This window comes from Abramis brama (assembly GCF_963993115.1).
Source record: "Abramis brama genome assembly, chromosome: 4".
Taxonomy (NCBI): Eukaryota; Metazoa; Chordata; class Actinopteri; order Cypriniformes; family Leuciscidae; genus Abramis; species Abramis brama.
The window spans coordinates 46,193,584-46,207,737 of NC_139966.1; the positions used below are offsets into that span (position 1 = coordinate 46,193,584).

General features: G+C 36.6%; 1 protein-coding gene across 5 annotated transcripts in view; it reads right to left on the bottom strand.

Annotated features, from left to right (window-relative positions):
- The window catches only part of LOC311081318 (uncharacterized protein), a 67,781-nt gene continuing 53,627 nt past the window's right edge, over window positions 1-14,154 (bottom strand). For 2 of the 5 annotated variants that reach the window (XM_084111828.1, XM_084111826.1), the window contains 3 exons: window positions 8,780-8,876; window positions 4,402-4,498; window positions 2,466-4,246 (listed from right to left, as the gene is read on the bottom strand). In XM_084111828.1, coding sequence (XP_083967954.1) covers window positions 4,111-4,246; window positions 4,402-4,498; window positions 8,780-8,876 — 330 coding nt within the window. In that variant the 3' untranslated portion in view covers window positions 2,466-4,110. Of the gene's footprint in view, window positions 92-2,465; window positions 4,247-4,401; window positions 4,499-7,643; window positions 8,637-8,779; window positions 8,877-14,154 lie in introns of those variants that run through there. The other 3 variants (XM_084111827.1, XM_084111830.1, XM_084111829.1) reach the window with 3 other exon arrangements.

Sequence of the window (14,154 nt, forward strand, 5' to 3'; positions counted from 1 at the left end):
CTGAGCTGATGTCCGTCATACAGTGAATGTCTGTCCAAACGTCCCAGAGCTCTGCTTCTGTTGACTGGATGTAACGGTCCAAACATTCCTTCTGTAAGGAAAGACATCAATAAAAATAGACATTACTCCATTTTCTACATTTAAAAAATGAGACTGTGAAACTTAGTCTCAAGCCTAGTTATTAGCTGTAAGTGGAATACAGTACAGGCCAAAAGTTTGGAAACATTACTATTTGTAATGTTTTTGAAAGAAGTTTATTCTGCTCATCAAGCCTGCATTTATTTGATCAAAAATACAGAAAAAAAATTTAATATTGTGATATATTATTACAATTTAAAATAATTAAATTCAGTTTATTATACTTTAAATTATCATTTATTTCTGTGATGCAAAGCTGAATTTTCAGCATCATTACTCCAGTCTATCACATGATCCTTTAGAAATCATTCTAATATTCTGATTTATTATGAGTGTTGGAAACAGTTCTGCTGCCTAATATATTTGATGAATAAAAGGTTAAAAAGAACTGAATTTATTCAAAATAAAAAAAAATATTTTCTAATAATATAAATCTTCTTTACTATCACTTTTTATCAATTTAACACATCCTTGCTGAATAAAAGTATTGATTTATTTCAAAAAAAGAAAGAAAAAAAATTACTGACCCCAAATTACTGACCAGTAGTGTATATTGTTGTTACAAAATATTTCTATTTTTAAAACATTTGCTTCTTTTTTTTATTTTTACTTTTTACTTTTTTTTCATCAAAGTATCCTAAAAAAGTGTCACAGGTTATGAAAAAATATTAAGCAGCAGAACTGTTTCCAACTTTGATAATGAATTATCATATTAGAATGATTTCTAAAAGATCATGTGATAGACTGGAGTAATGATCCTGAAAATTCAGCTTTGCATCACAGAAATAAATGATAATTTAAAGTATAATAAATTGAAAAACAATTATTTTAAATTGTAATAATATATCACAATATTACTTTTTTTTCTGCATGTTTGATCAAATAATTGCAGGCTTGATGAACAGAAGAAACTTTTTTCAAAAACATTACAAATAGTAATGTTTCCAAACTTTTGGCCTGTACTGTACATTGAAAGCCTAAATCTGTACAGTGTGAAATATATATTACAGAGTATATTATACTTCAGTAATGCTGTATCTATAATAATCTTTGGGTTCAAGTAAAATTAAGATGAGACTTTCCTTCACAATAAACAAGAGGAATCCTAAAAGGCGGGTTTCCTGCACATGGTTTTAGCCTGTCTTGGACTGTATTTTTGATGCTTTTCATTAGAAGCAAAACACTGCATCTCTACAAAACCATGAAGCAGCAGGAACACCAGAGCTTCACACACACTGACTCTATGAACAAGCATCAATCCAGTACCTCATTACCTACAGTAACACTACAACAACAACAGAGACAAAAAACACGATTTCCTATTATTCCACTTTATAATATAAATATCAGATGGCGATTCATTCAAAGATTATAAATGAAACGCAACAACAATCTATTCATTTGTTCTTCTGAAGGTCTGACAGGGAGTTCAGCAACAGAGCAGAATGTAAACAAAGTCTAAATTACCAGACAGAGGAGCAGAATTCAGAATCAATACACACCTAAATAATGACCTAAATACAATAAATAAGGGCTGCTAGATGTGTGCTAATGATGTTACAAGAGAAAAACAATGTAAGTGAAGGAGACTTACAGGCTCAGTCGTGTGACATCCTTGATTCCTGCTCTTTATCACAACGTTTGACTGTTTTTCTTTGTTTATGGGTTGAAATATGTGCTGTTAAGTGACATTATGAGTCTGTCACTGAGCTGTCATCTGCAGAATGTGTAGCCTTATTAAAACAAACTGCACATGGTGTGGCTTTGACTGTTATCAATGTCAAGCGTCATGTTGTCAATCATCTGAAGCTGAGGACAGAATGAACCTGAAGCTCGATTACGCCGCCTAGTGGAGCGGGTGGGAAACTGCGCTTCAGTTTCTATCTGACGAGTCGTATTTTAGTGCCAACAGACTCAAAAATGATTCGGATTCAGATTGACTATATTCCAAAACGTCGCACATACTTTTACATATTCATACTAAAGCAAAAGTCTCTTTTTATTTGGTTAAATAAATGTTTGATGGCCGGTGACAAACAGATGATCATCAGCTCCCTCTTGTGGTCAATAAGTTTATCCGCTTTAATAAATGAAACTACAAACCCGAGGTGACGAGTCGCAGGTGAGAGGGCTCACGTTTACATTTATCATGTTTTACAACAAATCTATGGTTTTGTCAGGGTCTCGACCAACAGAGCAACACTGATCTAGTAGTTTCGTTAAATTATTCATATCAGCTCTCAGCCGATGTGGCAAGACATATGTTGTGTTGAATTCAGTGGCAAACACATAAAATACGGGACAAAAGATGTTACACAATTATTTTACCTTGCTTGTATATTGTTTATTTGTTATGTTTGTTCACAATTAGACAATGACTTTGTGTCGTTTTGGTTGCAGATTCGTGCAGCACTTATAGTCAATCTTGGCTGGATCTTCGTCTGTGTCTGTCACGTGATGAGGAGCACGTGAGTCTCTGGATCTCTGGACGCTCGTGAGGTTATGAATGGAGGAGTGAGACTCTGGCTTTTACAGGCGTACAAATACTGATTTTACACTGATTATACATTTATAGTAAAGCTTGATTCATTTTTTGGATAAATTATTATTATGATAAAACAGCTGACGATATTAATGTGTCTAATGGCAGCTTTTTACTGCTTAATATAACAGACACATTGCCCTGTGTTTCTCTGCCCTCAGACAGACTCCAGCATCTCTACAAGTGTTTGGAGAATCATGGATGGAGAACAGGCACGTGCATGTGTTCATGTACCCCACCTTGTGGACAATAAGTGTATCTGCATTAATATATGAAAACAGCATGAAGAGGAAAGAGATTTTAAAAAGTATCTAATCCTGCTCCTGATGAGCCACTTTCCTGAGTTTAGCTCCAACCCTGATTAAAAACAGCTTTAGCAGCTGATCAAGATCATTAGGATTATTAGAAACTTGCAGGCGGGTGTTGGACTGATTTATTTTTCACAAAACATGACACAAGTCATGTGTTACTTATGTTAACGATAAGTGTATGTGTTATCAGTTTTAGTTTAATGGAAACATGGTTTTAAATCCCTCGATATATGAAGTTCAGACTCTGTGGATCAGGAGACGAAATATTGTGTTTTAATAATGGAGTCCTGAGATCAAATCCAACTATTGCTGACAATAAATTGTTGTTTTAATTAATGCTGTAGGTAAACTAAAACACAACCAAACTGAATCAAATCATACATCACAAATGCCGTGGCTCAGTCGCTAATCGTTTGTCTTTCATACAGTTCTTGGTTTAAATCCCACAATTGCTAATATTTTCATCATAGAAAACAAAGCCCTCAATAAAACTCAGTCCAAAAGAGCTAAAAACTTCTGGGACTCAGTGGCTCTAGAAATAAATGGTTACACTTTAATCTTAGATTACCTATGTTAAATTGTATATCCAACAAAGTTCACCAAACAACAGATGATATTGTGAAGGCTATGATGGTGCAGTGGTTAAACACACGTCACTTGCAGATAACGTGGCATGAGTTCAAATCTCACAATTGAAGAACTTTTTCCATCATATAACACAAAGCTCTCAATAAACCCAGTCCAAACACACCATCAACTCACAGGTTTCAGTGGCTCAAGATACAAAGTGTTGTGTTGTGATCCTGGAGTCCTGAGTTCAAATCCTGCTATTGCTTATGTTAAAGACCATGTATTGCATTATATCCAATAAAGCGGCTCAAACGGCAGCACTCAGTGTGAAAGCCATGGTGGTGTAGTGGCTAAACACACGTTACTGGAAGACAAGGTTGTGGCAGAGTCATGGGTTCAAACCCCATAACTCAGTGTGTTAGATGTGTCATTTAACTGGTTTATTGTAAAATCCCAGCTCACATAACAGGGGAATAGTCAAATATAAGTTCCTTCACATGTTCAGACAAGAGATCTGTGGCTCACAGGTAAGAGCGCTGCCTCACGGTTTCAGAGGTTGCTGGTTTGAGTCCAGCCAGATCTCCGCGATATGAATGAATGCTGTGGTGTGAGTGAGAAGGTGTGGGGGATCATGGTGTCCCCCCCTGAGCTCCCGCACAATGTCCAGCAGGGGTTATGCTTTTGACTGGAAAAAATGAAAATGGCTATAAAAAAAAATTCAGCCACCGTCCCTTCCCCACCTACTTAGGTTACCATCATTTGCTTTCCAAAGGACTGGCCCTTCAAAAAGAAAATGATGGTAACCTACACATTTACACACCAACACATAAGAAGCATTACCTGTGCCTGAGCTGATGTCCGTCATACAGTGAATGTCTGTCCAAACGTCCCAGAGCTCTGCTTCTGTTGACTGGATGTAACGGTCCAAACATTCCTTCTGTAAGGAAAGACATCAATAAAAATACACATTACTCCATTTTCTACATTTAAAAAATGAGACTGTGAAACTTAGTCTCAAGCCTAGTTATTAGCTGTAAGTGGAATACAGTACAGGCCAAAAGTTTGGAAACATTACTATTTGTAATGTTTTTGAAAGAAGTTTCTTCTGCTCATCAAGCCTGCATTTATTTGATCAAAAATACAGAATTTTTTTTTAATATTGTGATATATTATTACAATTTAAAATAATTAAATTCAGTTTATTATACTTTAAATTATCATTTATTTCTGTGATGCAAAGCTGAATTTTCAGCATCATTACTCCAGTCTATCACATGATCCTTTAGAAATCATTCTAATATTCTGATTTATTATGAGTGTTGGAAACAGTTCTGCTGCCTAATATTTTTGATGAATAAAAGGTTAAAAAGAACTGCATTTATTCAAAATAAAAAAAAATATTTTCTAATAATATAAATCTTCTTTACTATCACTTTTTATCAATTTAACACATCCTTGCTGAATAAAAGTATTGATTTATTTCAAAAAAAGAAAGAAAAAAAATTACTGACCCCAAATTACTGACCAGTAGTGTATATTGTTGTTACAAAATATTTCTATTTTTAAAACATTTGCTTCTTTTTTTTATTTTTACTTTTTACTTTTTTTTCATCAAAGTATCCTAAAAAAGTGTCACAGGTTATTAAAAAATATTAAGCAGCAGAACTGTTTCCAACTTTGATAATGAATTATCATATTAGAATGATTTCTAAAAGATCATGTGATAGACTGGAGTAATGATCCTGAAAATTCAGCTTTGCATCACAGAAATAAATGATAATTTAAAGTATAATAAATTGAAAAACAATTATTTCAAATTGTAATAATATATCACAATATTACTTTTTTTTCTGCATGTTTGATCAAATAATTGCAGGCTTGATGAACAGAAGAAACTTCTTTCAAAAACATTACAAATAGTAATGTTTCCAAACTTTTGGCCTGTACTGTACATTGAAAGCCTAAATCTGTACAGTGTGAAATATATATTACAGAGTATATTATACTTCAGTAATGCTGTATCTATAATAATCTTTGGGTTCAAGTAAAATTAAGATGAGACTTTCCTTCACAATAAACAAGAGGAATCCTAAAAGGCGGGTTTCCTGCACATGGTTTTAGCCTGTCTTGGACTGTATTTTTCATTAGAAGCAAAACACTGCATCTCTACAAAACCATGAAGCAGCAGGAACATCAGAGCTTCACACACACTGACTCTATGAACAAGCATCAATCCAGTAGATCATTACCTACAGTAACACTACAACAACAACAGAGACAAAAAACACGATTTCCTATTATTCCACTTTATAATATAAATATCAGATGGCGATTCATTCAAAGATTATAAATGAAACGCAACAACAATCTATTCATTTGTTCTTCTGAAGGTCTGACAGGGAGTTCAGCAACAGAGCAGAATGTAAACAAAGTCTAAATTACCAGACAGAGGAGCAGAATTCAGAATCAATACACACCTAAATAATGACCTAAATACAATAAATAAGGGCTGCTAGATGTGTGCTAATGATGTTACAAGAGAAAAACAATGTAAGTGAAGGAGACTTACAGGCTCAGTCGTGTGACATCCTTGATTCCTGCTCTTTATCACAACGTTTGACTGTTTTTCTTAGTTTATGGGTTGAAATATGTGCTGTTAAGTGACATTATGAGTCTGTCACTGAGCTGTCATCTGCAGAATGTGTAGCCTTATTAAAACAAACTGCACATGGTGTGGCTTTGACTGTTATCAATGTCAAGCGTCATGTTGTCAATCATCTGAAGCTGAGGACAGAATGAACCTGAAGCTCGATTACGCCGCCTAGTGGAGCGGGTGGAAAACTGCGCTTCAGTTTCTATCTGACGAGTCGTATTTTAGTGCCAACAAACTCAAAAATGATTCGGATTCAGATTGACTATATTCCAAGACGTCACACATACTTTTACATATTCATACTAAAGCAAAAGTCTCTTTTTATTTGGTTAAATAAATGTTTGATGGCCGGTGACAAACAGATGATCATCAGCTCCCTCTTGTGGTCAATAAGTTTATCCGCTTTAATAAATGAAACTACAAACCCGAGGTGACGAGTCGCAGGTGAGAGGGCTCACGTTTACATTTATCATGTTTTACAACAAATCTATGGTTTTGTCAGGGTCTCGACCAACAGAGCAACACTGATCTAGTAGTTTCGTTAAATTATTCATATCAGCTCTCAGCCGATGTGGTAAGACAGATGTTGTGTTGAATTCAGTGGCAAACACATAAAATACGGGACAAAAGATGTTACAAAATTATTTTACCTTGCTTGTATATTGTTTATTTGTTATGTTTGTTCACAATTAGACAATGACTTTGTGTCGTTTTGGTTGCAGATTCGTGCAGCACTTATAGTCAATCTTGGCTGGATCTTCGTCTGTGTCTGTCACGTGATGAGGAGCACGTGAGTCTCTGGATCTCTGGACGCTCGTGAGGTTATGAATGGAGGAGTGAGACTCTGGCTTTTACAGGCATACAAATACTGATTTTACACTGATTATACATTTATAGTAAAGCTTGATTCATTTTTTGGATAAATTATTATTATGATAAAACAGCTGACGATATTAATGTGTCTAATGGCAGCTTTTTACTGCGTAATATAACAGACACATTGCCCTGTGTTTCTCTGCCCTCAGACAGACTCCAGCATCTCTACAAGTGTTTGGAGAATCATGGATGGAGAACAGGCACGTGCATGTGTTCATGTACCCCACCTTGTGGACAATAAGTGTATCTGCATTAATATATGAAAACAGCATGAAGAGGAAAGAGATTTTAAAAAGTATCTAGTCCTGCTCCTGATGAGCCACTTTCCTGAGTTTAGCTCCAACCCTGATTAAAAACAGCTTTAGCAGCTGATCAAGATCATTAGGATTATTAGAAACTTGCAGGCGGGTGTTGGACTGATTTATTTTTCACAGAACCTGACACAAGTCATGTGTTACTTATGTTAACGATAAGTGTATGTGTTATCAGTTTTAGTTTAATGGAAACATGGTTTTAAATCCCTCGATATATGAAGTTCAGACTCTGTGGATCAGGAGACGAAATATTGTGTTTTAATAATGGAGTCCTGAGATCAAATCCAACTATTGCTGACAATAAATTGTTGTTTTAATTAATGCTGTAGGTAAACTAAAACACAACCAAACTGAATCAAATCATACATCACAAATGCCGTGGCTCAGTGGCTAATCGTTTGTCTTTCATACAGTTCTTGGTTTAAATCCCACAATTGCTAATATTTTCATCATAGAAAACAAAGCCCTCAATAAAACTCAGTCCAAAAGAGCTAAAAACTTCTGGGACTCAGTGGCTCTAGAAATAAATGGTTGCACTTTAATCTTAGATTACCTATGTTAAATTGTATATCCAACAAAGTTCACCAAACAACAGATGATATTGTGAAGGCTATGATGGTGCAGTGATTAAACACACGTCACTTGCAGATAACGTGGCATGAGTTCAAATCTCACAATTGAAGAACTTTTTCCATCATATAACACAAAGCTCTCAATAAACCCAGTCCAAACACACCATCAACTCACAGGTTTCAGTGGCTCAAGATACAAAGTGTTGTGTTGTGATCCTGGAGTCCTGAGTTCAAATCCTGCTATTGCTTATGTTAAAGACCATGTATTGCATTATATCCAATAAAGCGGCTCAAACGGCAGCACTCAGTGTGAAAGCCATGGTGGTGTAGTGGCTAAACACACGTTACTGGAAGACAAGGTTGTGGCAGAGTCATGGGTTCAAACCCCATAACTCAGTGTCTAAGATGTGTCATTTAACTGGTTTATTGTAAAATCGAATTGAATAGTCAAATATAAGTTCCTTCACATGTTCAGACACGAGATCTGTGGCTCACAGGTAAGAGCGCTGCCTCACGGTTTCAGAGGTTGCTGGTTCAAGTCCAGCCAGATCTCTGCAATATGAATGAATGCTGTGGTGTGAGTGAGAAGGTGTGGGGGATCATGGATCATGATTCCCCCCTGAGCTCCCGCACGATGTCCAGCAGGGGTTATGCTTTTGGCTGGAAAAAAATGAAAATGGGTATAAAAAAAAAAAACCGCCACCTACTTAGGTTACCATCATTTGCTTTCCAAAGGACTGGCCCTTCAAAAAGAAAATGATGGTAACCTACACATTTACACACCAACACGTAAGAAGCATTACCTGTGCCTGAGCTGATGTCCGTCATACAGTGAATGTCTGTCCAAACGTCCCAGAGCTCTGCTTCTGTTGACTGGATGTAACGGTCCAAACATTCCTTCTGTAAGGAAAGACATCATTACTCTATATTCTACATCTAAAAAATTAGACTGTGAAACTGGACCACAAGGACCTCACTCAACCATTTGTTTGTTTGTTTTAAGGAAAAAGCAAATGCACACATTTTGACAAATAATAATAATAATAAAAACCCTTAATATCATGATTTTCTGATTTAAATCAGAAATTAAATGTGTCTAACAACTTATAAACCTCAACAGAAGAAAAAGCACACACTTTGAAAAAATACATGTATTAAAATTTTAAATTGTCTAAAAATGTATAAATGTCTACTGGCATATTTACACTCGAAAGCACCGAGGTCTCTATAGAGAGCCTAAGTCCCTCCCCTCCGCTTCCGGCTCATGGGACCTTACTTCGGAAAAAATGCACGTCACAAGATCCGTTGCTCGTATGTGTGCAGTCTGGTACAAAACACTCAGGCATGAGGGCGTAACGTTACGATTATAACGTAAGACTATAGAAAAAATGACAGACGTTAGCTTCAGTAAAGTTAGCTTCATTCATTGAGAGAAAAGGTATGACGTCACACATGCGCCTTTTGGGTTTGTAGTCTCTGTAATAGGGCTTGGGCGTCGTGACGTCATACTTGGCGTGGCGGCCATGTTGATGGCCTCGCGAATGTAAACCAAGTGGCAACATTCTAATCTGAAAAATGAAGCCTACCCGGAAGTGCGAAAAACTGCAATACATCGAAAATCCGCTAGAGGGAGGTCCCAAAAGGGAGCAAATGTCCATAAACCCCATGTTAAAATGTCCGTTTTCACAGCATAAATTCATGTTTTTATAGGTTGGTCCCATGGACTTTTATTGTATTTTTCGATAGCTTCCGAGTGCCTGACAACTGTGAGGGGGGTGAATTTTTTTCTAACTCGTTGGTTTAGATCGTATTTAGATATAAAATGTATGACAAATAAGGGCGTGGTTAACTTTGATTGACAGCTTGATTGACAGCTTAGGCTGCGCCAAGGAGAATGACAACATAAGAAGCGCCATTTTTTAACACAGTTGAAATATAATACTACTGTTTCTGTATCATGAAATGTAGTTTTAAGAGTTTTTCAGGCGAGAATGTAGTTGTTTAAAGCTCAAATCTGTGGTTTATTTAAAGATTTATTAAAATTTTATCCAGTTGTGAGATCCAGCGATGACCGGGCGCTCGGCGCTCATGTACCCCGCCTGGTACAGCCTTTCCTCGGCTAGTCGTTCTGACGTTTGCCGCTGACTCTGGCGTCTCTGTCGTGGTTAAACATGAGATATAATTCGTCTTGTCTATATCTAATGGGCGATTTTTGGTCTCGTGAATCTATAATTTGTTTCCTGGGCAATCGTTTTGGCTGAGGGGAAGTTTCATAACTTTATAAGCTATTTAACTTTACCGCTGTATGGTTAGACTAGAGCGCTGACTTTGTATGTTTGACTGAATTGTTTGCTTTATTTGTATAGCTTCTTATACCTTTTACTTATACTTTTATAATGGCTAATATTGATAAAAACTGAAATTTAACAAAAAGAGACTGGGTTGAGTTTTGTCATTTTAAATTTTAATACAACGAAGATGATCTGTAATGTTGTTTACTGCAAAATCTGTTGTTTAGTACAAATGCACATATTGCCTGGACCATATTAAAATGTTTAATATTTTTATATTATATTTAAAACGAAAAGAGGCAGGTTTGTGTTTTATATTTTGTTTTTTTATAAATAGGCAAACGTTATGTGCAGTGATTGTGAATATAATCAATACGCGTTGCCTGAACCACATTTGTGTGGCTATAATGTTTAAGATTTCTTTAAATTAAAACGAAAAGAGTTATGGTGTTTTATAACATATTTCGTTGCCTAAAATATACACAGAGATAACCAGAGTAGCAGAGCGAGCTGAGTGACGCGCGCTGCGTCAGAAGGTGCGCGGGGTTAGGATTTCCCAAGATATTCCAAGATGGCGCCGCCCATACCCCCCATAAACGGCTTCAAAACCGTTCTTCAGAAAGTCTATGGGTGACGTCACAGACGCTTTGTCCATATTTTTTACAGTCTATGATGTAAACATACAGCAAGTCGAACGAGGAGAAGCAGAGTTGGGAGAAAGAAAAGAAAGAAAAAAGATATTAAAGTCCCGAAAAGGATGTGGAATTTACGGGGATACGTTAAATAGGGAAGCCAGGGACCAGTAACGTTATGTGGACGAAATCGGCAAAAAACTAACCCTCCCGTTTTTTTCCGGGTTTCTCGCGTATTTGAGCTCTTTTCCCCGCTGTCTTCCCGTTTTAGTATTTTCCTATAAAATATCCCGAAAAATTAAAATTTCAACATTCATCTTTCTGTTGCTATCCCTCTGCTGACAGCAAAAATTCGTACTACAAAACTGCAGCATTAACTAAGCGAGTTGTGAAGCTGTCTAACGTGACTTTGCTTACAGATTGGCGTGAAATCGTGCTCTCACAACAACCACGCTGTTATCTTAAAAAGGTCAATATCACGCTAAGGTTGCCTTCAAGTAAGCAAAACGATGCTTTGAAAGCATCTGTTTCGCTGGAAGGGCAAGGGGATAGCAACAGGACAACAGTACAGAGACTGACAGGTCCGATGGAAGGGCTAACATTAATGTTATGAGATTAAGTTATTAAAATACGGGATATTTTACAGGAAAATTTGTCCACATACTGGTCCCTGGTTTCCCTATTTAACGTATCCCGGTAAATTCCACATCCTTTTCGGGATTTTAACATCTTTTTTCTATCTTTTCTTTCTCCCAACTCTGCTTCTCCTCGTTCGACTTGCTGTATGTTTACATTCGCGAGGCCATCAAAATGGCCGCCACGCTAAGTATGACGTCACGACGCCCAAGCCCTATTACGTATTTTCACAGTCTTATACCTCAACAGTTTTACATCAAACTGCGACTTTCTTGACTTTAAAATGTATCTTTTAAATTGACAAACATCATATGTGTAATTCAGGGCACAATTCAAACGAGATCAAAATATTTGTTGTCTCGCGCCATTGACTACCATACAATATTTTTCCGAAGTAAGGTCCCATGGTGGTCAACCGGAAGGGGAGGGACTTAGGCTCTCTATATTTAACGGCTCTGGGGTGCGTTTCCCGAAAGCATCGTTGGCCAACTATGGTCGCAAGTTCATCGCAATGTCCATTGAACTCTATTGGTAACGACGGAACTTGCGACCATAGTTGGCCAACGATGCTTTCGGGAAACGCACCCCTGACTGTGTCTAGTGGTCGTCTATAAATCACAAACTTTTCTGTCACGCGATTGGCTGCTGCAGTAAGCGAACGAACACGCGCAAAACAATCGGTTGAAATAAAGATTAAAAAATTACCAATTTTGTGAGTAGTTGTGAGTATTTTGGAGTAAATAATAAAGCAATTTACTTCGGGGTACAAATAGTAATATATCAAATATATCTGTCTTCATTCTCTTTCACGTTGATAACAAAAACATTGGAAATATACAGCCTATGTTTTATTCCTCATTTATTTCACTTGAGACCACCCCAGATCATACTCACTGGGAAAGTAAGTTAGGGTTATAAATGTGCCATAAAGAAGCAGGAGAACATCAGAGAAAAGCTTCCCACAACACTAACTCTATAAACAAACTATTACCTACAGTAATAGGTACAGTAATAGTGCCTATACAGTAATAGGCACTACAACATCAGCAGATAATAAGCGCTATTGTGTATTATTTTAGGAATTGTTTCCTGAATTTCACATTTGTAAGGTAATGCAACCCTAGTGACTTTATAAGTAACAGTGACTTACAAGTCTCGCAGTGTGTCACGGTTGTTTTAGCAGATGGGCTGGAACATGTGCTGTTTAGTGACATTGTGAGTCTGTCATCAGCAAGATCTTAACTTCTATAACTTTAAAACAATCCTAATGGGCTGTTGCGACTGTTTATCAGGGGCACGTTCAAGTTCAAAACGTTGTGCAACGATTTGTCGGGGCTGAACGCAGCCCAGGTGTCATGTTGTTGTTGACAAGGATCCAAAGATGTCATGCTGAACGTGAAGCTCGCTTACGCCCCTAGATGAGCGGAAGGCAAACTGCACAGTTTCTACCAGACTAAATTAATTATCAGGTCACTGACTGAGTTCCAAAAAGTCTAAAAATAATTAAGATTTTTACCAGGTCATACTGACAGGAACATTAGCTCCTGACTGTGGTAGCCTACTCAATGCCGCAGATCTAGCTTTTTGGATGACAGTAGGCGTGCTTCTTGTTTTTGACCACTAGGTGGCAGAAAAGCTTAGAGAAATTAATCCAAATTCAGCAGACCTACATTTTTATTGAAAGCATCAATGGTTGTGAGATGGTAAAACTGCACTTGGGGTAGGGTTTAAAATCATATTGCATATAAAAAACGATAAAAATGATTAAAAAGAAATCTGCTAAAACAAAATGTTCTTTTACTGGTGATTTTGGTCAGACCAGGTTTGCATAATGCAATACCTACCAGTGCTCACAGATCTGTGGTCTGTGGGTTTTTGACTTGTAGACGGAAGTTTATAAAAACACAGGATCTCATTCATAAGTAACGTAAACAGCCTCATGGCCTCTAACCCCATTTTAAACAAGTGCTCTCTCTTTTTGAATCTTTCAGTTTAAATCTGATGTCTTTCCTCCTTTATCTTTGTTAGTCATCTCCTCAATACACCAAGAATCAAAGTAGGCCTCAGTATTAATTTTAACTATCTTTAAATAGCATCAAACCTCAAAGGACAGAATAAAAGGACTGATTAAGGGACTGGGTCATAATGTTCCTTTCCCTAAATTATTGCATTTTGGCATCCCGGCTTTTACCACATCCAGAAAATGTTTCATGTAGTTTTCACAAGAATTTAGTTGTTGACATTGAGACCCCAGTGTCCTCTTCTCTTCTCTAGCTTTATGAGATTTGCAAAGCTTGGCTGAAAATGAGCAGATGAATCTCAAAAAGAAATGTCTGGGTCATATTTCACCCTAAAATCAAAAGAACAAATAAATTATATTTTGTATTAAAAAAAAATCATTCTGTACATACTCAATGATGCCATCCATTTACACACACACACACATATATATATATATATATATATATATATATTCAATCAAAATAATAAATGCTGTTCATTTGAACCTTTTATTCATCATATAAGTGACTTTTCTTATTATATTTTTTCTTTTGATGTTGGGGTGAAATATGACCCAGATGTTTACTCTCAGTTTTCATGAGATTCACTCCTACATCC